A 24,893-nucleotide genomic window follows, 5' to 3' on the forward strand; every position below is an offset into this window, starting at 1 on the left:
TACAATGAAATATCGCAACGCATCGGATCGCACCCTGTCTACGGTGCCCTCCGATCCCATGCGATATCCCTTATATATTTGGCTACATCTGTCACTCAAAGTGTGTGAGTGTGTGTATAACAGGAGGGACACATTGCTCTGTTTCTGGACTTCTCCCTTAATTAATGATTGTCAGCACCTGTGTTGAAGCACCTTTCTAATCAATTAATAACATGTGTGAAACAGGTGATGGCAATCATACATTATGAGGGAAGTCCAGAAACAGAGCAATGTGTCCCTCCTGGAGAGGGTCATGTTGGGAGGTATGTGACTGACTCACATGACAGAGAACCAGCCCAGTGAGCCCACAGTGCCAGACATCCTCGGCCTCCCCATGGTGCCCAGCAAAGACACTGCACCAGGTGAGCGCCCCCCCACCCACAATTCGCGCGCCCCCCCCCCCCCCCTGTGACCCCATCCTGTGATTCGCAACCCCCCCCCGCCCGTGATTCGCGGCACCCCCCCCCCGCGACAAAACACCCCCTCCCGCGATTCGCGGCACCCCCCCGCAATTCACGGCACCCCCGCGACCCCCCCTCCCGCGATTCGCGGCAATCCCCCCCTCCCCATGGCTATGGTCGACAATGAAAAAGGTTGACATGATTGAGATTTATTTTTCATTTTTTGAATGTTCTCATATTCATTCTCATGTGTCGACATGGACACCAATGAAATGCCACACTTATGTCAACATTTACATGTGTTGACCTTTCTGTGTTGATTTTTTTCTTGTGGCGATTCGCGGCACCCCCCCCCCCCCGCGATTCACGACACCCCCTGCGACCACCCACTCCCGTGATTCGAGGCACCACCCCACCCTGCTACCCCCCCTTCCGCGATTTGCGGCAACCCCCGCAACCCACCCCTCCCGTGATCCACGGCACCCCCCCCCCGCGCCCTCCCTCCTGCAATTCGCGGCAACCCCCCTGCCCCCGCGCCCCCCCTCCTGCAATTCACTGCAACCCCCCGCGCCCCCCCTCCCGCGATTCTCGGCACCCCCCGCGACCCCCCCCTCCCGCAATTCGCAACCCTCCCTTGCACGATTCACGCCCCACTCCTGCGCTTTTGCGGACCCCCGCCCCCTCCCTTGATTCACCAACACCTGTGCCCCCCCTCCCGCAATTCGGCCCCCTCCCTCGATTCACGGCCCCCTCCCTCGATTCACGGCACCCCCGTGCCCCTCCCACAATTCACGGCACCCCTGCTCCCCTCTTTAGTCCCCCGTATGCCCACACACCCATATCACTACCCAGCTTCCTGCGCTCCTGAACCATAACTTCCACCACTGGGGAGTCGCTGACGCTGTGTTGCCCACATACCCCTATCATGCCTCATAGCCCAGCCTCCTGCTCTCATGCACCCTAACTCCCACCCAGTAGGAGGAGACACTGACTCAGGGCCACCGTCCTGTACTGCCACGCTGGACCCTCACCCACTGGCAGAAGCTGCACTGTGTCTCCCACCCTCCTCTTTAGTCCCCCTTATGCCCACACACCCCTATCACTACCCAGCCTCCTGTTTTCCTGTGTTGTGACCTCCTCTAGTGGGATGCCACTGACTCAAAAACACCCTACTATACTATTGCACACACACACACACACCCCCACAAATGTCACTGTACCCTCCACACTATCAATGTACATCTTACTATGTAACTGCTTTTTAATTAAACAAAACAATACACACCCCCTTCCAAATCATATGCTCTCTATTTAACACATTTCACCTATAACTCAAGTTGCAATACAGGCATCTTTCATACAATTCTAACCATATTTCTCACAATACAAACGTTCACAAATTAAGGGGGAGCAGCCCCTCACGACGGTGTGAAGAGCGCCCGTAGGGCGCGATGAATCACCTAGTTTCATTGTATAAGTACTCCTGTGCACTTAATATGGATGGGAGGTGCCACTGCCGAGCGCCAATGTACAGGTATCACTGCTCTAGCTGCATTGCTTAAGTGTTTCAGTAGCGAGTGTTTATATCTAGCTGCAGGGATATTAGAGTGTTAGAGTAGCCAGAAGTAAGGGCCACTAGGTACATCAAACCCTACTATCCTGGATGGCAATTTCATAACTTTGTGCCAGAATGGGATTATGAGGTGGCTATCCCATCAAATATGCATAAGGGTTCCTCTTTCTCTTCCCCACCTCCAACACATAGGCGACGCAGACAGATAGCATTTATGGAGCAAAGTGGGGCATCTGTACCACCGTGTATAACATTGTGTTAACAGCACACTGTTTCTTTTAGTCAATTTGTATCCCCTATGCATAAGGTCTTCATCCCAAGCCGCGCAATAAGAAGTGGTATTGAGAAATGTACCATCCAAAAAACGGGAGTTCTGGTAAAACCTAACTTCGGTGAACTCCCTTTCTTCGAGGTTCCTGGGGGAATGAATTGTATACCTCACAGCCGATGCGTCTCTCACCCACAAGTCGGTGTGCTTCTGCACCAATTACGTTAAAGAATAGAACCTCAGAAATGTGTGGACCAAGGTCCACGTTGCTGCCTTACACAGCTGTTCAGCCAAAGCACCACGTGGGCAGCCCACGAAGGACCAACAGACCACATGGAGTGTGCAGAGATTGAAGAAGGTAACGGCAATTTAGCCTTCTCATAAGCCTGTGTAATGACCATCCTGATCCAGCGACCCAAAGTCCGCTTGTGAGCAGGCTATCCTCTTTTGTGGAAACCGTACAGCACAAACAAAGAATACAAACGTCTCAGTGTTCGCAAAAACCACCCAAAAATGTCCTATCTGACCTTTTCTGGGTCCCAACGGAATAAAGCCTCCTCTCCCCTTCTCCCCAGCATGGCACACGTGGGTCGGGGGTAGGAGGGGGGGGGGGGGTCGGAATCAATTGGCCCACTCGCATAAAGATACATATATACTAGAAACGATATTAACCTGAAAACAGGGACAGTGCGCACCGAAGGCGGGCGCTAAATATTTAGGGCATTTTGGGGGGGGGGGGGGTCACATAGTTGTACACACCGATATGCCCAGTACACATTACAACACACACGGTAATGCCCAGTACACATTACAGCACACACAGATATGCCCAGTACACATTACAACACACACGGTAATGCCCAGTACACATTACAGCACACACTGTTATGCCCAGTACACATTACAGCACACACCGATATGCCGAGTACACATTACAGCACACACCGTAATGCCCAGTACACATTACAGTACACACCATTTTATGCTGGTTGTCATGAGGCGGGGGGGATCATTGCCCAAGGGCTGGAAAAGCCGACATGCTGCTCAGCAGAGTAGGTGAGCGGGCTATCAGCACGGCGGGGGACTGGATGTGGCTGGAATAGCTGACACGCTGCTCTGAGTTGTTTTAGCCACATCCAGTCCCCCACCACCCTGACAGCCCGCTCACCTACTCTGCTGAGAGCGGCTATTACAGCCGCATCCCATCCTGACACCCCCCCGCGCTCTCAGCAGCGGAATGGATTTACATGGCAGGGGGCGGCCCGGGGGACGCACAGTGACCCTGACACGGTAACCTGCTCTCAAAATGCAGGGCGCGCGGCGGCAGCAACCTGCAAAATCTACAGTGTTTGGCTGCCGGGCGGCCACTGTTCAATGATTGGGTCCCGGCGGCCGCTACAGTGATTGGCTCGCAGCGGCTCACAGGTACAGGATCTGCACAGCGCGTCCTCGGGGACCCCTTTAGTTTTAAAAACTGAGTCCCCGGGGACCGTTTTAGGGTAAAATACACGCCATAGCGCATTTTTGCGAACCCTGCGTCTGATAAGATTCCGTACGCAGTACATACATTTTAAGGGTACATATGATCTCTCTTCATTGGACAGATTTGAGGAAGATAGGGGTGGAACCACTATTTCCTTATGGACCAGAACGCGGGAGGGAAAGCGCTCTCACTGACAGAATAAATCAGTGCTACTATCTCAGTGTAAAACTAGAAAAAATTAAATAAAGTCTAAATAGTAAAAAGCTTGGGACTGCCTCCAGGCAAAAACAGGAGAAAACACTTCCTGCAGGCACCAACAAAAAAACTGAGTGACCTAGCATGGAGGCGGGGTTATAGGGGAGAGGAGCCAGGCATGATGGGAAGCCTCAAAGCTTTGGAGAATTGGTGACCCGTCCTCTTGATCCGCCTACAACCCCTATGTTAACACTGAAGAAGAAAATATTTTATAAGCCCTTTGAAATTAGGTGCGTAGAGGTCTAAAACTGTGTGGTGGTAGTGAGTTCCCTGGTAAAAGATATTGCCTCTCCTTGTGAATGAACAAAATGTTGGAGGTAGAACCAGAAACCTCTGATGGGGTATACCTTCTGTATCGCATATGTCCAAGAAGGATCGTAGTGCACCGTGATCGGCATGCTATTTTATTCTCCCACCATGCCCTAGTGGAGGGTAGGGCATGAACTAATACCATCTCTCACCACATGTCTTCTCAAAAAAAATAAAAAATAAAGTGAAAAACCCCATATCGACCTAATGACCCTGACGACCTAACCCTATGTCAACCTAGTTGTTGTAGACATAGGGGGGTATTCAATGTCTGTCGAGATGTGATGTTTGTCGAGCTTGAAGTACTCCTCGTCTGTTTTTTTTTTTTTTTTAATGAGCTCGCATATTCAATGTTGTCTATATCCCGACAGTTGTGTTTTTTTTTGTTTTTTTTATTTTACGTTTTGCTCCCCTGTCGAGATTTGATGTCTCCCCTAGTCGAGCAGACTGCTCTGTCTGTTTGCTCGATTTTAAGATCAATGCTATTCAATGTTTGGATATTTTTTCCCTGCTTGCCGTGTCTCGTGCAGTGTACCCTCGCCTACATTGATTGGCGTGATGTGTTGTTCTGTGCCTGGTTTTTTTAAAATCGGGTCCGTGCTCCTATCTGACAGTGTGCTTAATGATTTAGGAGAAGTCATGGACATAACTAATAGCACGTAGTGGTGTTTAACAAGTGGTATGGCCGGAGATTTTCCGGGCTCAGCTGCGCTGCCACAGCTGTCTGTCCCGGAAAATCTCCGGGCATACCACTATGTACTGTAGGTGCGCGCCAGTGGTGTCTCCATCGGAGCACCACTTGCGCACTACCTTAGGGGTGTCCCCCCCCTCGGTCAGCCCCTCCCCACCCCTCTTGTTGACCCCCCGGGTCCCTCTGCTCCGGCGTACACGGCGATCGTACGCCGGAGCTTCCCCACCGCCGGCCGCCAATCATCTGACCTGTAGTGACGTCGGCGGCAGGCTCGGGGATGTTCGGGCGGCTCGGGGGGACTCGGGACAGTTCAGTAACTCGAGTCCTCCCGAGCCGCGAACATCCCCCAGCCTGCCGCCGACGTCACTGCAGAATGTGACAGGCGCCGCGGCTGAAGGATGAGATGCTATGCGGCTGCAGGGAAGCTCCGGCGTACTAACGCCGGAGCAAAAGGGGGAGCTTCCAGAGGTTTTATAGGGACAGGCGAGGCGGGAAACGACGGGGAGACGAACGCCCACAGCTCGCACCAATGGGCTAATCTCGACGGCCGGGGACTCGTGTGATTGGCACATTGAATAGCCGTGACCTCGCAAGGTCGAGGAGGGAAAAAAAGGCGAGCAGAACGAGAATAGAAAAAAAAAAAACTTTTGAAACAGGTCGACAGACATTGAATACCCCCCTTAGTGACCGTACACCGATGTGTTACACGCAGGCACAAAGACTCGTACTTGTGATGCGTACGCACATGGCAGCGTAGATGACAGAGGACATGGAAATAGGAGGTTTCCTAAAGTAAAGACCAAACTAAAAGGACAACAATCATTTAAAGTGTCTTTGGAGCTCCTATACGGATTCCCGGAAGATGTCTTAATGGTAATGTTACACATTCACCCTGAATGGTACCTGTTCTGAAATCTGTCACAAGTTGCAGTGTATCGGCATCACAGTTAATTCTTTCCAAGCTGGTTTCAAGTGAAAGGTTGCTGTCAGGGTCACCTTCACCAGAGCCACCTACTGCTGATTGTGCACCTCCTTTATCAAATGTAATAAAGACCTGTAAGAAAGGGAAAAGAATCAAAACAATCTCCAATTTCAAAAAATTTCACAAATATGTGTAAGGCATTTGCATGACTATATCTTGACTCCTAGCTAATGGATATTATTAATTTAAAGATATAATCTTATTCATATAAAACAGTCTATGGACACGAAGCTCATTAGGTAATATATATATATATTGCCCTCTTTTCTGATGGGTGAAAGTACAGACAGAAAAGGTTATACTCCCCCACAATGGGCAGTGGTGTGTGTGCAAATGAAAGTGAAACAAAAACAAGGAAAAACCCTGGATGTTGCTGCTCAGCTCCGAGGTCTTCAAGGCACAACCAACAGTCCAGGTTTTAAGTATAGAAAAAAAAATGTGAGTTAATCATCTGTGCCGAACCGTGGATCTAGCTACAACCCTGACCATTGGGTTACCTTGTGGAATGTGTTTGGAAACCTCTGGCTTTGCTTATTCCAGCCATAAGACACAGTATAATAGCACATGAAGCAAAACCTTATTCCACTGGTTGGTGATATGCATACTAATCCATATCTGTATAATAGGTTATGCTTAGGCACTTTCACAGTTGTTAAGTGTTGCTGTATGGGAACATGGGGAGAATGAGAAGGCTTTGTGTACAGATGTCCCAGCTCTTCACTTCAGCCCCTATAGTTGTTACTGTACTAACTAGTGCACATACAGTAGGAGCACATCTCATCTATCTTGCTTAAATGTAGAAATTACGGCGCTCTACCCCTAAATGAAGAATGAAGCGAGATCTGGGTTTAATCTCAAAAGAAATTATTTATTGTGCATAAACACAGGTGTAATGGCGAAAAAAGTGGGTGATTGGCAATCTGTGCCAATATAATGTATCACTTGATTTTGGGTGCTTCACTGTCAGGGCTGGGCAGTCCTGGTCTCCTGCTGAGAAATACCCCCAAGGTTCTCCAGCTATGTCACTAATGATGTTTGCTGGTGGGGACAGTGGCTGGTCTACCTAAAGTGGGTTAGGTCAGCAGGTCAGGGCGGTCAAAGCGTTCTGGACAGTGGGGGGGGGTTGAGAAAACCAATACAGTTCCTGGAGAAGGCGGCTGAGATTGGTGACAGTTCACCAGAGTCAAGTGTCACGGGAGAAAACTGCAGTACGTTGGTGGGTGGCGAGCGTCTGTGCAGGTGGCACCGGAGGACGGCGTCCCTTACCTCGGGTGGTGCACCCGCACTGCCTGCGTCTCGATCCTCGTCGGCGGCTTGCTTCTGCTGGTGGGCACTTTCGGTGCCGGGCTGCTCCTGCAGCTCCGGTTTCACGGTGCTTCAACGCCGGCTGGTATGACTTCCGGGTCGGGCGATCTCGCGAGATCTCGTCCGCCGGGAGCGTACCTAGCCAGACGGAGCTCCGTGCGCTCTACTCCGGAAAGTGGAGGAGACTTAGATGTGAGAGAGAATATGAGAGATGTGCTGTATCTCCAACGCGTTTCGGCCCGGGGGCCTTCTTCTAGGGAGTTAATGCATGTAGCTGAATTCTTGCAGTAGTTAAGGACGGAGGGCAGGACAAAGCCTGGTATCGGTCCTCCTGATTGGTTGATTCCTGGCACGCTGATTGTATCAGGTGTCAGTCAGTCTCTTTCATGCAGTCTGACGGTGGATTTAATTAAATGACACTCTGGGAGTGAGATGGTTAAGCTTGTGGTTTTGATACATAATGAGGCATTAAAGTGGTCCCTTTATGTATAGGAGTGCTGGGTTTAGGGTATCCCCCAGTATTTATAAAAAAAATTTCCTTTTATCCTCTATTTTCTACTAATTTTTATCCCTTCACTTTAGCACTCCTACTTTACCACGCAATCCAGTTATCATTTACAGTACCCTAAACCCAGCACTCCTATACATAAAGGGACCACTTTAATGCCTCATTATGTATCAAAACCACAAGCTTAACCATCTCACTCCCAGAGTGTCATTTAATTAAATCCACCGTCAGACTGCATGAAAGAGACTGACTGACACCTGATACAATCAGCGTGCCAGGAATCAACCAATCAGGAGGACCGATACCAGGCTTTGTCCCGCCCTCCGTCCTTAACTACTGCAAGAATTCAGCTACATGCATTAACTCCCTAGAAGAAGGCCCCCGGGCCGAAACGCGTTGGAGATACAGCACATCTCTCATATTCTCTCTCACATCTAAGTCTCCTCCACTTTCCGGAGTAGAGCGCACGGAGCTCCGTCTGGCTAGGTACGCTCCCGGCGGACGAGATCTCGCGAGATCGCCCGACCCGGAAGTCATACCAGCCGGCGTTGAAGCACCGTGAAACCGGAGCTGCAGGAGCAGCCCGGCACCGAAAGTGCCCACCAGCAGAAGCAAGCCGCCGACGAGGATCGAGACGCAGGCAGTGCGGGTGCACCACCCGAGGTAAGGGACGCCGTCCTCCGGTGCCACCTGCACAGACGCTCGCCACCCACCAACGTACTGCAGTTTTCTCCCGTGACACTTGACTCTGGTGAACTGTCACCAATCTCAGCCGCCTTCTCCAGGAACTGTATTGGTTTTCTCAACCCCCCCCCCACTGTCCAGAACGCTTTGACCGCCCTGACCTGCTGACCTAACCCACTTTAGGTAGACCAGCCACTGTCCCCACCAGCAAACATCATTAGTGACATAGCTGGAGAACCTTGGGGGTATTTCTCAGCAGGAGACCAGGACTGCCCAGCCCTGACAGTGAAGCACCCAAAATCAAGTGATACATTATATTGGCACAGATTGCCAATCACCCACTTTTTTCGCCATTACACCTGTGTTTATGCACAATAAATAATTTCTTTTGAGTTCAAACCCAGATCTCGCTTCATTCTTCATTTAGGGGTAGAGCGCCGTAATTTCTACATTTATTCTTAACCTTTGCAGGCTGATCACCTGCATATTTACAGCAGCTAACCCCGCACATTCGCACTTAGTGCGCAGTTTCACAAACCCATCTTATCTATCTTGCTTAGGCCATGGCTCAGGATGGCTAGCCATGGCTATCCTATTGTTCTCAGATGCAATACAATGCATAGAACAATAGAGTAGGGGATTAGCAGAGTAATCCAATTACTCACTTAATCCTATTATGGAGATAGATGGCAGTTGTTCCAACTGTACATCATATACAGACATAAGGTCTGACATGACAGCGTCATGCACATGCCGCGCATAGGGGAGGCTCAACCAGTTTAGTGACACACAGCACATGGGTTGTACAGGGGTATAGAAGGGAACAAGGAAGCTGTGGAAAGAATTGAGATCCAATATCAGATGAATATATTCTGAGGAAACCGCTTAAGAGTTAGACAGAGACACATTATGAGCCCAACGTATTATGTCGGCACTGACAACTATATCTGTCACAGGGGGTCTAAGCTGACTGTGTCAAGTCTGTCAGATGTTTGTATTCCCATAGTAAGCCAGTGCTGGACCATGAGAACTTGAGACTAGTAATTAGGAACAAAGGGATGTCTTCTGAGGATAATACTGGAAACAATGACCAATACTAGGGAGTATGCGAACACCCAAGGCAGAGGGGCAAAGTTTAAACTCGCTGTTGGTATTCTCCAGAGACCCTGGGCAGGTTGTGGCACTATGCTTAGATTTCCCAGAACATGTATCTGTGACCTAGAGATAACAGAGCAGAGAATAATTTGGCTGGAATACAAAGTAGACTGGAACAGATGAGGATTATTGTCCTGGGACCGGGAGAGCAGGGTATCTGGCTGGGACAGACGAAACAGGGTATCGGACTGGGACAGACTGAGCACTGCCTGAGATTGAAGAACTGAAAATAAGCAAAGGATTAATAAAATGAATTAGGCGACTACTACTGAGACTGCGATTGGTACATTAGTAGTCAGCTGAATAAAGTGTCATGGTGGCGCCCAGGATCTGGAAAGGTGGGAACTCCGAGGGGCACATCACTGGTTCAGCGATGACAGCAGCAGACTCCAAAGTACTGAGAACAGGAGAGTCTACATGACCCCAGTGGCAAAGTACAGCAGTGCGACGGTAAGCAGTGTGGCGATATGTGATGATTTCTGACAGACCGTTATTGATACCTCTGCCTTCAGCTCTGGGATTGCCTCCATGCCCTCTACTCTCCTGCTGTATTATCACACCCATGGTGAAGTTCAGAGCACACGTCGATGACCATTCTGCTGGGTCACCTTCCCAAACCTTGGAACAACTTTTACATCTTCTAGATAGTCACTGAATCCAATAACTCATTATACCCTGCAACTATTAGCAGCGCCAGGTGGTCTAAGTAATGTTGATACAAAACCATCACCAGTGCACTACTACAACTATTAAACATAATGCAAGGATTAAAGCTAGTAACAAAATCACACAGGAATAATTAAAGACAACAAAATCTTAGAGCGCCTAGTAAGCATACTATCAGGTTGGTACAGAGGTTTTGGGTAAAAAAACTTCTATGGGATGCATGTTTCACAGGCGGCCATCTTGGGTGCTCTGCATAGGAGTATCCCGGGTGAAAGAGAGGACACAAAAGTGGTAGTTGCAGCCTCCTAAGGCTAGGACTAGTGTTCCACCACAGCTGTCTGATTCATGTATTTTTCATCCCATCCACGAACAAACCAGGTAGTCCGTTATATTGGGCTCACATAAGGTTACACTGTGGTTGATAAGCCATAAAAAAGACCCAAGAACTATGAACTGAAGTGTGTAGTAGTAGTAGTAGTATATACCGTGTATGAGTCTATCCACAGCGACTCCCGGTATTTGGTAGATAGCAGAAAAGCATATTCCAAGCTGCTAGCAATAAATTAATATGAAAACGTACAGTGAATTCTAAACATTCTAAAACATTGTTAAGTGAAAGGGCAAAGACAATCTTATATAGTTCAAAACTTCAGCTGAAGGTACATTATGGAAGATATTAGAACGCAGATACTTACAATGTTTGGAGTTTGTATGTGTGTCACTCTTACGGGAAAAAGCTCTCCTGCATCAGGTAAGGACTGAAACAAATATTTAGGTAATATATAGTTTTCCAACTCCGTTGTAAGCAATTCCTAAAGAACCAATCATAGAAAAAAAGATTACAATATTTTAAAGGAAATTTATCTAGAAAAGACAAGTGCACTATTTTTTTCTTCACATGAAGCATACGACCACACTAATATGGAATCCAAGCTAGTTGAGAAGGTTATTTGGGATTTTTGGGGGAATGTTTAAGTGTCTCATTAGTACAAGAGCAGTCTGTCTAGGTTGGAAGCATAAAAATAAAACTCAAAGTATACCCCTAGACCAGCGGTTCTCAAACTTTGGGTCCCAGGGCAAAATAGTTTGAGACCACAAAATTTCACTCCCTCTACCATGAATTAACAAATTAATTTTGTGCTGTGATGTAATTATGAACCATCCAGTGAACGAGATCTATAAATGTATTATAATCTGTTCTGTAGGCAATTTTCTGTAGATCTCTCTGTGACAGGTCCAGGTCACTGTGCACAGCATTAAGACAGTATCACTTTAAATCAATTAGTATTTGCTTTTAAAACGCACTGTGAAATCTACTAACTTAACAAGATTATGGAGTACATTTACTAAAACTTCTAAAAATGAAAATAGGTGATGTTGTACATAGTGACCAATCAAATTCGATTTATCATTTTCTAGGATGCAATAGAGAAATGACAGACACAATCTGATTGGTTGCTATGGGCCACATCTTTTCCATTTGGAAACTAGCAAAGTCATGATATGTAACGCACAATTACCAATTAAATAAAACCAACAACACAATCAAAATAAAGACATACAGTAACTTACCTGGAAATCAATAGGCCAGATGTTCTGTGTTTCCTAAAACAAAAAATGAAAATTCATCTGCTTGGTGGAAACACAAAGTCCTATTCTAATACATTAACAAAGGACTATTGGAAACTGTTGGTGTGGAGTGTGGGAACGGACCAGATTTAAAACCCTGAACCTAGATATTGCTCCCTCTAAACAGCTTCCTGTGACTAATGGTGTGTACACGGTGAGATTCCTATGCTATTCGACTTAAGATCCGAGTGCTATGCAATCTTTGTTAAAGGTGCCCATACACGTTGCAATGTGCGTTTTGAACTTCATTTGTGCCGTGCGATTTTGGCACTTGTAGGGGGATGCGATGTGATGCGATGTACTGTGCGGTGTGATACGATTTTAGCCTCTCTTTTGAATTTTTTTTTTTTTAGTTTATAGTTACCTAATGGACATCGCAAGTACTACAAAACTGAAGCGATGCGATGTAGCACAAAAAGTACTGCCTGCAGATACTTTTTGTACTATACAATATTGTACCCATTGCATTGCATTCCCACAGGTACACGGTGTGATTTTAACCGATGCAATGCATGCATGTAAAAATCTCAATGTGTATGGGCACCTTAAATCTGTACTATTTACATACAATTCATACAATCTGCATTAGATTTGCACTATATAGTCATTGCTGCCCTGTTTATCTGGGTTTCGATTTGTGCTGTCACGGGAGCGCGCATCGGGATCGCAAGGTAAAAAACCTATACGTTCTGCATGCGATTTTGACTATATAGTCAAAATCTAATGTCAAATCTCATCATGTGTACACAGCATTAGCCATGTTATAGTCATTTTCTAATTTTTGTATTCTAACCGCACGAAGCAGCAGGTTCCATAATGACCAAAATCTCAGCTAAACCCTTCTACAGGTGGTGTTCACAGGCTCAACTAGCCTGTAGACCTTGTTAACTGTCAACAGGTCCTTCATCCTAGGTAATTCCTGGATCCTAAGGATGCAGCCCTCCAAAGCTTAGGGCATCAGGTTAGCATTGGAATTGGGAATACGTGAAAGATGAATTGCCCCCCCCCCAACTGTGTGTCACTGTTAAGAGTCCTGCAGCCCAATGTAATAGCCTCCAAGCTGGGCGGCTGTGAGGGATGCCAACCGAAACCCTGAGGTTTTTTTTTTTTAAAGGGCCAATCATTTGCAAGGCATCGTTTTGCCTGGTTTACAAAAACTGCCCCTTCAAAAAAATTGGCAGAGTTCTGCCGGAGGCCATTACATTTGGCCGCTGGTGTCAGAGATGAAAAACTAAAACTACTTACTGTGCCGTTATCAAAACCGTGATTCAAATCAAGGTCTTTGTCCTAAAGAACAAAAAGCATGGTAAATTAATGGTAATCTAACTCCCAATAACATATTAAAATACAAGAAACATTAATATTATATTTAATACATACATGATAAGCAATCATATTTTTAAAATAACTTTTTATTGAAGCAAAACACTGTACAAACTTCAGACAGAAGTACGGTGTCACAATTCTGCAAAATTACTGTGGTACACATGGGATTTGGAGGACAGCATCTTTCCATGCAAGATTGGGTTAAATGTGTGCCTGCTCCTAGAGGCAGACCCATGCCATCCACATGCAATTCCCCTCTGCTTTATAAAGAGATGAATATACATCTGGACCTGCTACACATTGGCAAGCTAACTGGACACAACAGACCGGTCCTTGCTGTATATATCTTAGATCCAGGTTATGGATTTAAACCAAGCAAACAAAGCAGCTGACAACCACGTGAATGGCAGCTGTCGGCGTTCATGACCAAATAATACTTTTTGGAATACTTACTACTTTGGTTTTTTTCTCACAATCCTTGGGGATGCAATGTGAATGTTTCTCCAGAATAGCAGAGACTGAAGCACTTCCGCAGTACAGATTAATAGAGGCAATACCTCGAGGTCCTTCTGGAGGGTCCTTTGGATGGAAAGAAACACCTATAAGTAGCTAATCACTATGGAACATACTGTACAGTACAATTGGAAGGGGGGGAATCTGCAGCCATTTATATAATGAATCTAGTGCCTGATTCTGGTTCACTCTGTAAACTGCAGCTTACCATGTGCCGGAGAGCCCGCCCCTGCTGAAAATACAACCCCCCCCCCCCCCCCCCAATTCCCTTTGCTACGATGCAAGGGGATGTGTACCGAAGACACATCCCCTCACATGTCTCTGCTGCAGGAGAAATCATTTGACGGTTGGGGACCATTAAATGACTTCTCCTGCCTTCGCAAAGAAAAGGCCAATCTCAACCGACTTTTATTAGTAGGCACCGGGACAAAGATAGGGCAGGCGGCTGGTTTGCATGCGTACCAATGGGAACACCCACCGTTTTCATGGTGACACCCGTAAAGCGCTGGGCTTTCCCATGGCACAGTGCAGCCACAATCCCCCCCGCAAACAGCTTGGTGACCATTTGCAGCAGTTGATCCCGATGCGCGGCCCCAGCATCATCGGAATCGGAAGTAGAAGTAGACTGTGCGGAAGAGTCTATTTCTATGATCTCAGAATGACATCAACACCCCCCCCCCCCCCCCCCACACACACACACACACTTTCTCTTCCTAACCTGACAGCCAATGCTGGCACCCCACCAGATTCCCTGGAGCTAAACTGTCTAGCACCATTAAGTGCGGTTAGCCAAAGAAAAACTTATTCTCATAATTGCCCATTATCCTGAATCGCACAGTGTGTACACACCATAACAGTGCATGTTGTACACATTTCCTCAATAACAAAAAATAAGTAATTACCACTACCTCTGGATATTTAAAAAAGTGTGATTACACCTGTACAGCAACTAAGAGAGCTGTAAGGTATGCAAAGTTAGGGCGGGTGGAATTGCCATTGTAATAGAAACGAACTTCAATTGCCTACATTAACCCGTGTATCAATATATTCATACAACTGACATAAATGTACAATTGTTTACTGTAAAAAAAAAGAAATTTGGATTACTTCACAACCCAGGGTAAAAGAGAAAACCCCAATAGGAGACGCTGCAATAAAACTGTTCAAATTAAGACATTAGAAACGGCTCCACATATAATATCCATGTAAACAAACACTAAAACGGGAGCCAAATGTATCTTTATATGGTAACTAGACTGAGCATTTATGCTTAACTACAGAACTCATCCTTTTCCAAGCTAAGATGATAAAATAATAATTACCACAATACGGATGCTGACAATTCTGTCCAGAAGGAGTTCTTTCAGAAATGCAATAGTATCTTGTTGCCAACATTTTCCAACCTAATAAGACCATAAATAAAGAAGTGTCAGCCGAGTAAAATGAGGAAAGCACACAAACAGCAGTGAGTCAGCTGCGGGCAGGTCCTGCTAATGTTAGGAGTAAACTGATGCTACAAAGAGGGATTTTGTACTTACCATAAATCCTTTTCTCCGAGTTCACTAGGTGTCACTGGAGTTACACTGGGGAATAGAAGGTGACCACAGGGAGCATGTGCACTTTAAATATAAAATCGGCCAACTCCTCCCCTTGTACTTCCCCTCTCAGGCAGTCCTAAAGATTGTGCCTGGAAGGGAGCTGGAAGATAAAACACACTTCCGAAGAGGAGGTTAAATACCACATAACATCATTCAATACAGAAGTATAGAAGAAAACATAGGGGGTTATTCTAGTCCATTCTTTCTGACAAAATCCTTCTTAGATGGACAAAACCATGTGCACTGCGGGTGGGGCAGATGTAACTTGTGCAGAGAGAATTAGATTTGGGTGGGGTTTTTCTTCAAAGTGAGATCTATATTGAAGTGTAAAATCATGCAGTCAGTATTTTCACTGCACAGAAACAAAATAACTCACCCAATCTAATTCTCTCTGCACATGTTACATCTGCCCCCCTGCAGTGCACATGGTTTTGTCCATCTCAGAAGGATTTTGTCAGAAAGAATGAACTAGAATAAACCCCATAGTTAGAGAAGAACAGTGAGAAAACAATGCAAACCACATCTACCGAGTCAACAGACCATGTGTACATAAAAACATACAGTAGTAAACCGTAACAGGGCAAACTCCAAGGTAAGAACCCTGAAAGGTAATCTGCCCTAGGGCTGAGGCGGGCATCCAGTGACACCTGTGGACTCGGAGAAAAGGATTCACGGTAACTACAAAATCCCTCTCCTTCATCCACTAGGTGTCACTGGAGTTACACTGGGGATGTCCCAGAGCTTCCATCCAACCAGGGTGGGTGAGCAGTGAGAACCCCATAATACTGTGAGGCCAGACAATGAAGCTGGAACCGCAAAGGTATCAAACCTGTAAAACCTAACAAAGGTTCTACTACCCGACCATGTAGCAGATCGGAAGAGTTGCTGGAGGGAGACCTGTCAGGCAGCCGCCCAAGAGGGACCCATCGATCTGGTTGAGTGCGCTGTTATGCAAACAGGAGGAGTCCGAGAAGAGGTGACATAGGCCTGACGAATGGTCAGCCGAATCCACCTAGAAAGTGTTTGTTTAGACGTTGGCCACCCACAAAGTAATGGGTCACAGGTGATAAACAGAGCATCAGACTTCCTAATGGGGGCTGTGCGAGACACATAGATGCGCAGAGCCCGAACATCTAATGATCTTGCCTCCGGCGAGTCCTCCGTGAAAGCTGGAACCACAATGGGTTGGTTCAAGTGAAAAGGTAGATACTACCTTAGAGCAGAACTTCTGACTAAACTGTCCTTTCTACCCGTTAGAATGGAACTGAAGGAAGGGGGAACGACAAGAGAGAGCCCCCGGTTCAGATACGCGCCTGGCAGAAGCCAGTGCCAGTAAAAGGACCACCTTCCACGTAAGATAGCGAAGGTCCACCTCCTCCAAAGGCTCAAACACTGAAGTTTGTAAGAACTGGAGAACCAAGTCGAGGTCCCAGGGAACCGTTGGAGGTCGAATGGGTGGTTGCAAACGCACCACCCCCTGAAAAAAGGTCTGCACTTCAGGAAGGAAGGACAGTTTCTTTTGGAAAAGATGGAAAGAGCCGAGACCTCCACCTTCAGGGTATTCAGCTTCAGACCCAAACTCAATCATTCTTGTAGAAAGACTTGTAGAGTCTCGCCTTTTTAAACAGGGTCGTGGAAATGCCATGCTGCTCACATCAAACCACATAGGAACGCCAAATGCGGTGATAGTTCGCTGAGGTGACTTCTTTCCTTGCACGTAGCAAAGTAGGTATCACCGAATTAGGAATACCAGCACGCCTCAGTATGGACCTTTCAGCAGCCACGCCGTCAAATTAAGATGACTTAAATTGGGGAAGATGAGGGGTCCCTGGCTGAGAAGGTCGTCCTTAAGAGGCAGGGGCCACGGCTCATCTATCAGCAGTGCAGTCAGATTGGTGTACCAAGACCGACATGGCCAGTCTGGTGCTATCAACAGAGCCGTGATGCTTCTCTCCGGATGCGTTGAAGAACTCAAGGTATCGATGGGAGCGGCGGAAAGAGGTAAACAAACTGGAAGGGCCACGGAGCGACCAGAGCGTCCACCCCTTCTGCTTTTGGGTCTCGTGTCCGCGGGAAGAACCTGGGGAGTTGAAAGTTGTGTCGGGACGCCATCAGGTCCACCTGAGGACGGCCCCACAAATGGATCAACCTCTGAAAAACCTGAGGGTGTAAGCACCATTCTCCTTGATATACATCCTGCCGACTGAAAAAAACGGCCTCCCAGTTTTCAAATCCGGGTATGAAAATGGCCGACAGGGCTAGAGTGTGAGTCTGCACCCAAAGCTAGATTCTGCTTACTTCCTTCAGCGCTGCGCAACTGCGGGTGCCTCCCTGCTCCTTGATGTACGACATGGCCGTGGAGTTGTCGGACTGGACGCGGATGGCCTTGCCCTGAAGGAGACGTTTTGCCTGGAGAAGGGCATAATAGACAGCTCTTAGTTCCAGGACGTTGATGGAGAGACTCATAATAGGGCATAATAGACAGCTCTTAGTTCCAGGACGTTGATTGAGAGGGTCCAATCCCAGATCGCAAACCTTTTTCCTTGCTGGAGGTTGGTGGTGTTGAGCCACCACAGTAAGGACAGACAAGCTCGGGTCACCATCTGTTGTAGGTGAAGGTGAGGTTGCTGACCACTGATGGAGAAGCGACAGCTGAAATGGGCGAGAGTGGAACCGCCCATACTGTATGGCCTCGAAAGTGGAGACCATCTTCTCTAGGAGCATAGTACAAAAGGTGACAGACACCTGTCTGCGAAACAGAACAGGCCTGACCAAGGCCTGTAAGAATTGGATGTTGTCGGATGGTAAAAAGACTTTAATCTGGACTGTGTCCAAGATCATCCCTAGAAACAAAAGACGCTGAGCTGGTTGAAGCTGTGACTTTTCGAAGTTGAGGATCCACCCATGGGATATGAGGGTTCTCTGAATGAGAAGAAAGTTCTCCAGCAGGGTATCCCGAGAAAGACTCTTCAGCAGAAGGTCGTCCAGATAAGGTATGATGGTCACACCTTGAGTGCGGAGAACCTCCATCATCACCGCCATAACATTGGTGAAAATCCGAGGTGCTGACAAGAGGCCAAATGGTAGTACCTGGAACTGCCAGTGATCCTTTACCACAAACCGAAGGAATGCCTGGTGAGGGGGCCAGATGGGGATATGTAGGTACGCATCCCTAATATCAATAGATACCAGGAACTCTCCCTGTTCCAACCCCTGTATCACTGACTGCATGGAATCCATTTTGAATTTAATCACCTGCAAGTATGGGTTCAAATCCTTTAAATTTAGAATGGGGCGTACCGAGCCATCCGGCTTTGGCACGAGAATAAGACTGGAGTAGTAGCCCTGGGTACGCTGTTCTGCAGGGACCGGAACCACCACTCCTGTGTTTCTCAATTTGGTAAAGGCTGCCAATAACAGTTGCCCCTTCTCTGGAGGAACTGGCAGTCCTGTCTTAAGGAACCTGTTTGGGGGAGACGGAAATTAATCTTTTAGCCTAGGGCCACAAGATCCCTTACCCATGAGTCCTGACAGGACTGGAGCCAGACGTGACTGAAGTTTCGTAGTCGAGCTTCCACCCTGGGGTCCCCCAGATGGGACGGAAGACCGTCATGCTGTGGGCTTGGTGGTCTTGGGGTCCAGTGTGGTTGTAGAGGCGCCTCTGACGCGACCTCTGGAACCTCGGTGTGATGGAGCACCACCTCTGGATCAACCCCTAAATCTGTTTGAGGGGCGAAAGGACCGAAAGGAAGAAACCTGGGTGTTCCTGCGAGAAGGAGGCGGTGCTGCCAAAGGGAGGAAGTGAGACTTAAACTCCTGTAGCCTGGGATATCCATTTATCCAGCTCGGGGCCGAACTGGACCTCCCCATTGAAGGCCAAGGCCTCCACTGCTCTTTTAGATTCGGCGTCAGCCTGTCACTGGAGCAGAAATAGATAGCACAGAAATTCTAGCTGCAACTATACAAATATCTGAGGATGCCTCCATCAGAAATGTTGAGACTTCCTGAATCTGCTCTGACAGTTGAATGACTGTGTGGCTGGTAGAGGATCGCGGCGCCAGTTTCATCTCCAGAGACAGTGGTCTCTGCAGCGAGGGAGCCTGGCGCAAACCGCAGCAGCAGCTGGCTCCCTCCAGCAGGCTTCCCACGTAATAGGCAGATAGTTGCAGCAACTATCTGCCTGTCCTCATTGAAAAAAACTTGCTGCTTTATCTATATTATCAAGATGCCCAGGAGTGAGCACAAGTGTGAACTGCTCCCTTGCGGCACAATCTAAGACAGCTTGAGAGGGGAAGTAGAAGGGGAGGAGTTGGCCTATTTCAAGTGCCTATGCTCCCTGTGGTCGCCTTCTATTCCCCAGTGTAACTCCAGGGACACCTAGTGGATGAATTAGAAACACTTGGGTACTTGTGTAATTTCACGGCGCCCACTCGCCCACACTGCGGGCTCGGAGGCTCGCTACGCTCGCCACACTATTTAAAATCAACTCCATGCCAACATGGATAGTGGAGGTATGAACTATCCATGTTAGCATGGAGTTAAGTTACTTTTTTGGACATATTTCGTGCCGACGTCGGCATCCCGACTGTCAAAATGCCGGCAGCCGGGTGACCGACGGCCACCCGCTATTTTCCCTCGTGGGGGTCCAAGACTCCCATAGAGGGAGAATAGAATAGGTGGCTCGCGTAGCGAGCCACCATGCCCGCAGCGTGGCGAGCGCAGCGAGCCCGCAAGGGGCTTTTTTGCACTTGCCATGCTGTCTGACTCCGGCCAGTCGGGATCCTAACGTCGGGATAATGACTGTCGGGATCCCGACTGTCGGAGTCCCATACCACACCCGCTATATCAAGCTTCAAAAAGTGATAAAATGGAGAGTGATAAACAGTCAGCCAATCAGCTCCTACCTGCCATGTCTCAGACTGTGTTTGAAAAATGTATTTAGACTAGATCGCATCGCATAGGTTTTGCAATGCAATGAGATGAGTTCAAAAAGTATGTGCAGCACATACTTTTTGAGCTGTCCGATGAGAAGTGTGACGGGAGCGCGCATCTCATCGCACCCAGCAATTGTACCGTGTATGGGCACCTTTAGACTGCTGGCCCTCTGCACCCCATTCACCAAACTGCAGGTTCTTCCAGTGTTCTACAAGGAGGGATCTAAATATTTTGAAACCATTAATTGGCAAAAACCAAACAAGCAATTCAGAGTAGGGGAGAGACATTTTTCCACATTTGGTAGAATACTATATAAATTAACATTTCATAATACGCATTCAACTTTTATGACCCCTCTTCCTTCAAATAGATATTTTAAAAAGGTATTGCATAGATTATATTATGAAGACTTACATTAATAGCCAAATGTCCATAAAAATGTATGAAAATACTGTATAAAATATCAAAATAGAATGAATCTCAATGTTTTGGTGTATGTTCTATACTGCTTTATGTGCTAAAAAATTAAATGCCCAAACCATATTTCTTTTTGTGTTACACAGGGCCTCATTTGTCTTCTTACCACTGTATACACTGGAAACATGTCATTGGTCATAAAGTGTTAATGTTCTTTCTCTTCCATGCATGAGATTACTTATTATATTACAATATCTACTCATTAAAATACCTATTTCTATAACACACATTTTGTCTGTGTGTTTTGAACGGACGACATATAAAGTAGACACTGCAACAATAAACAATGAATTGACGATATTACTCACAGGTAGTACGGCATTTAGCTGGCACGGAATGCAAAAACGGGGAATATTCGAATTAAACACCGTAGGGAAAGTGTGGCATTTGGGGATTTGTTCAATGTATCCGAAATCTTCATACTGAACCTATTAAAATAATAATATTTTTAGAACAAATAATCTAATTCGATTTTCTAAGTAGCGTTCTTGACTAGCTACTGCAGAACATCATGACCATAGATGGTGACACCTCCTCCCCCGCACTCCCTAATCTACACATAAAACCGTGATATTTTGTAGAAACTGTATTGCTTTATCAAAACAATACATAACTATTTTTCTTCTAATTTTTTTTTTCTTCTTCTGGAGATATACTAGAGGGAAGAGCTGCAAGCTGGCTGCATATTACAGGGAGTCATGTATTTTACCTGCCCGCTGCTATACCCAGTGTTTCCTGTGCCCGCTAGTTGATGTAAGAAAGGCTTATACTGTCAGGAGCCAGTGAGAGGGAAGAGGGGAGAGAGGACTTCTTCCAGCTTTTTACTGCACAGCTGCTAGACTGACACTGTAAGCGAAGCTGTGAATTTAGGGCGCCAGAGCAGTTTATAGTATATTGTGTAACTATGCAAAACACTCTTTTGTAGACCATCACCAATGTGTATATTTGGCTTAAAGCACAGCCAAAGATAGCATCAATAGGAACGCACTTTATTAATAAAGCAACCAAAAATTTATATTTATGAATCAGGTATATTGCATGCATTGAAGTACACTTTGGTTAAATAAACTGCTAGAGAATTTCTCCTTGTTATCTGAGATTTTAGGAGTCATACAGTTCTGTATAAGGAGGTATTAAAACTTTGAAGAAGTTTGGGTGAAGCCACTGCCTTGCGTCATAACAAAACCTGGACTGTTCACTCTAGCACCCTGCACCTAATTAGGGAGGGGGGCTGATTTTAATCATGAAGGGCAACATGTTATGTGTGTTGTATACATTATGCTTAAAAATTAACCCTACAAAATTAAAATCTGCCCTCCTCCCTGATTCTGTGCAGGGTGCTAGAGTGAACACGTACGATTTACTAACTGATTACTACTGACATTAGCACAATTATTTTATTTTTGTTGTACATTTTATTCCTATTTTTGTTACAGCTGGTTGTATAAATAAGATGATGCTATGTTTCTGCCTTTCAGCTCTATAAAAGAATCTATTGATAGAGAGCACAACATACACACACGACTACATATGCAGTATACATTTGAGCAGCCAGTTTCCATGTGCAGAATAGTTACTTACAGCAATGATAAAATTCAGACTGGATTCCATATAATACCAACGAGACCATTCCCAATCATATTTCTTTACCTTCATCATATCACCTCCAAGAATTTCAAGGACCGTTCCTCTGTAGGACATGGTGTCCGATCCCTTAATGAGGCAACCTTCACCTTTTCTCCAGCAGTATGGTTGCAATAATCCAAGGCATTTGAAAGAATTTTGGATTTCAAGCATAAGCATGCCAAGCTCGTTTTCTTTATTAATACATGCAATACAAAAAAAGAAAAAAAGACTATATGTATTTTCCTTGTTTAGGCTAGTAATTACACCATAGCATAACACAACAATTTAACATGACAAAGACAGTGTATCATTTTACCCTTATGCTGCACTGAAGGTGCACAAACACAAGTTATATTCTACCTTCTACGAAGCAGGATAATGAAAACAAACAAACCCACGAATGAAGGGAAGAGGCTTACAGCATTGGCATATCCATAATGGGCGCTGGTTGTGACGTGCACATGGGTCCTACCCACGCCGCACGCCTATTTGATTACAATCACCTCAACGTTTTTGCAGCAGTCTATTGCGTCACAAAGAGGAGGGGGTCTGCACGGAGATTGCACACGCACCCCCCTACTCTACTAAAATGCCATTGCATCCACCGGCTCAGCTGTAACTGTAACCAGCACTTGTTAAGAAGGAGGTTCTTACATTTGAAAACACAGAAGAGTTATGTCATTGATGGTACTTTCCCTGATGGGCGTGGAAGTGGTCAACCAAATCACCCATATTACAGATACAAATAGCAAAAATAACTAAGCATTGGAAATAAGTCATACTGTAGCACAGTGAATAGAAGGTCTTACATCTACAGTAATAATGACTATACAATATAATAGTAAAGGCTACTGTAAATTAACTTGGTATATACAGGCTATAAAACATTTTGTTTTGGGGAAGAGGGGGTCAGGGGAGCTCCGGTGTATGATCGCCAGAGCAAAGGTAATGGGGGGAGTGACATTCTATTAACACTTTTCCCTCACTTACACTATCTCTCCCTTATTTTAATTACATTTCATCTCTCTCTAAATATAGCTTCGGCTTCCTATTACTAATTTTTATTAACACTATAGTATCTCACTGGTGTGCCGCACTGGGCTTTCTAGCTTATGACAGTTTTTGGGGTGCCGCACCCTGCACCTAGATATAGCGCTAGGGACCCCCAATATACAGAGAAGCCTTGACATGGCTTGGGGACATAACATTCAGAGATATTGGTTACATATACCTGCACAAGTGTATGATATCATCATGTAGTGTTCAAGATTGGTTACTAATACCATTCAGTGAGCTGGGGGAACCAAGGTCTTGTCTTACTTAGACCATGACATTGCCTGCTAGTGGTCATTCTAACACCCACCATCTTTAAAACCCATGCTGTTCCTCTTCCCGTCCTGGGGTGTCGCGGTCTCCTGTAGTGCTTCTAGCACAGTGTGGTCTGTATATCAGCATTGATATGCAAAACAGACCTGGGTACTTATGTAATATCTGGGCTCCCGTTTTTCTTATGAGACCGCGTCCGCTCGCCACCCTTCAGGCACGGTGGCTCGCCACGCTTCGGGCACGGTGGTTCGCTGCGCTCGCCACACTATATAAAATCATCTCCATGCGTAGTTGGATAGTAGGGGTATGAAAAAATGGGGTGCATTTAACATGGGAGCCCAGATAATACATAAGTACCCAGACCTGTGCTAGAAACACCACAGCAGACAGCGACACCCCAGGCAGGGAACAGGATCTATAGCATCATTCGCTCCACTGGGGAGCCTGTTACACATCTGCACACCAAATAGGTTCAATACTTCGAAAGGAGCCCAAATTTATCTAATCGGTAAAGGGGGTGCCGTTCCCAGCAGTCAGGTATACAGTATTTTTTGAAAGAAGAAGGAAAAGGGACTGCTACTGTATGTGGGGAGTGCACTAAAAGAAAGAGTCATAACATTTAACTTTTATTAGTTTATCATTAATATAATTTAACTAAATTTACTATATGGGAATCATGGTTGCAGCGAGAGAAATAGGGTGTGTTTTAAAATTACACAAGGATCCAATTTGAAAAATGTCCGTTTTATTTTTTGTCAGTGATGTTGTGTCACGTATGATTGCTCCCTTATAGGTAAACAATTATAGCAGTATAGTGTGGCTTGTACTGATCTCAAAATACTATGAAGATTAATAGGATAGCTAAAGTCCTGTTATAGGTGCATTTGATTTTCCACCCTTTATTATAACAGTCTTTTGGTGCCACCTACTGGTGGTTAATTATATTGCACTCAATTTTCAGTGTGCTTATCAAACAGGACTCACTTCAATAGTAAAACAATTTTTCTGATGATCAAGATAAAACACCTATATTTAGGTAATTATTGAGGGTACTTGTGTATTTTGGCGGCGCCCATCGCATCGCATACCATAACACATACGATGGTATGCGATGCGACGCGATATCGTACGATAGTGCACGATG

The 24,893-nt window shown here is 46.1% G+C and overlaps 1 protein-coding gene across 3 annotated transcripts in view; it reads right to left on the reverse strand.

Annotated features, from left to right (window-relative positions):
* RNF17 (ring finger protein 17) overlaps window positions 1–24,893 on the reverse strand; it is a 221,197-nt gene that overhangs the window by 26,209 nt on the left and 170,095 nt on the right. For all 3 annotated transcript variants that reach the window (XM_083169963.1, XM_083169962.1, XM_083169961.1), the window contains 8 exons: window positions 22,448–22,614; window positions 21,106–21,225; window positions 15,110–15,190; window positions 13,728–13,853; window positions 13,194–13,235; window positions 11,892–11,924; window positions 11,015–11,131; window positions 5,923–6,073 (listed from right to left, as the gene is read on the reverse strand). In XM_083169963.1, the coding sequence (XP_083026089.1) occupies window positions 5,923–6,073; window positions 11,015–11,131; window positions 11,892–11,924; window positions 13,194–13,235; window positions 13,728–13,853; window positions 15,110–15,190; window positions 21,106–21,225; window positions 22,448–22,614 (837 nt within the window). The remainder of the gene's footprint in view (window positions 1–5,922; window positions 6,074–11,014; window positions 11,132–11,891; window positions 11,925–13,193; window positions 13,236–13,727; window positions 13,854–15,109; window positions 15,191–21,105; window positions 21,226–22,447; window positions 22,615–24,893) is intronic.

This window comes from Crinia signifera, chromosome 2 (assembly GCF_055691185.1).
Source record: "Crinia signifera chromosome 2, ASM5569118v1, whole genome shotgun sequence".
NCBI lineage: Eukaryota > Metazoa > Chordata > Amphibia > Anura > Myobatrachidae > Crinia > Crinia signifera.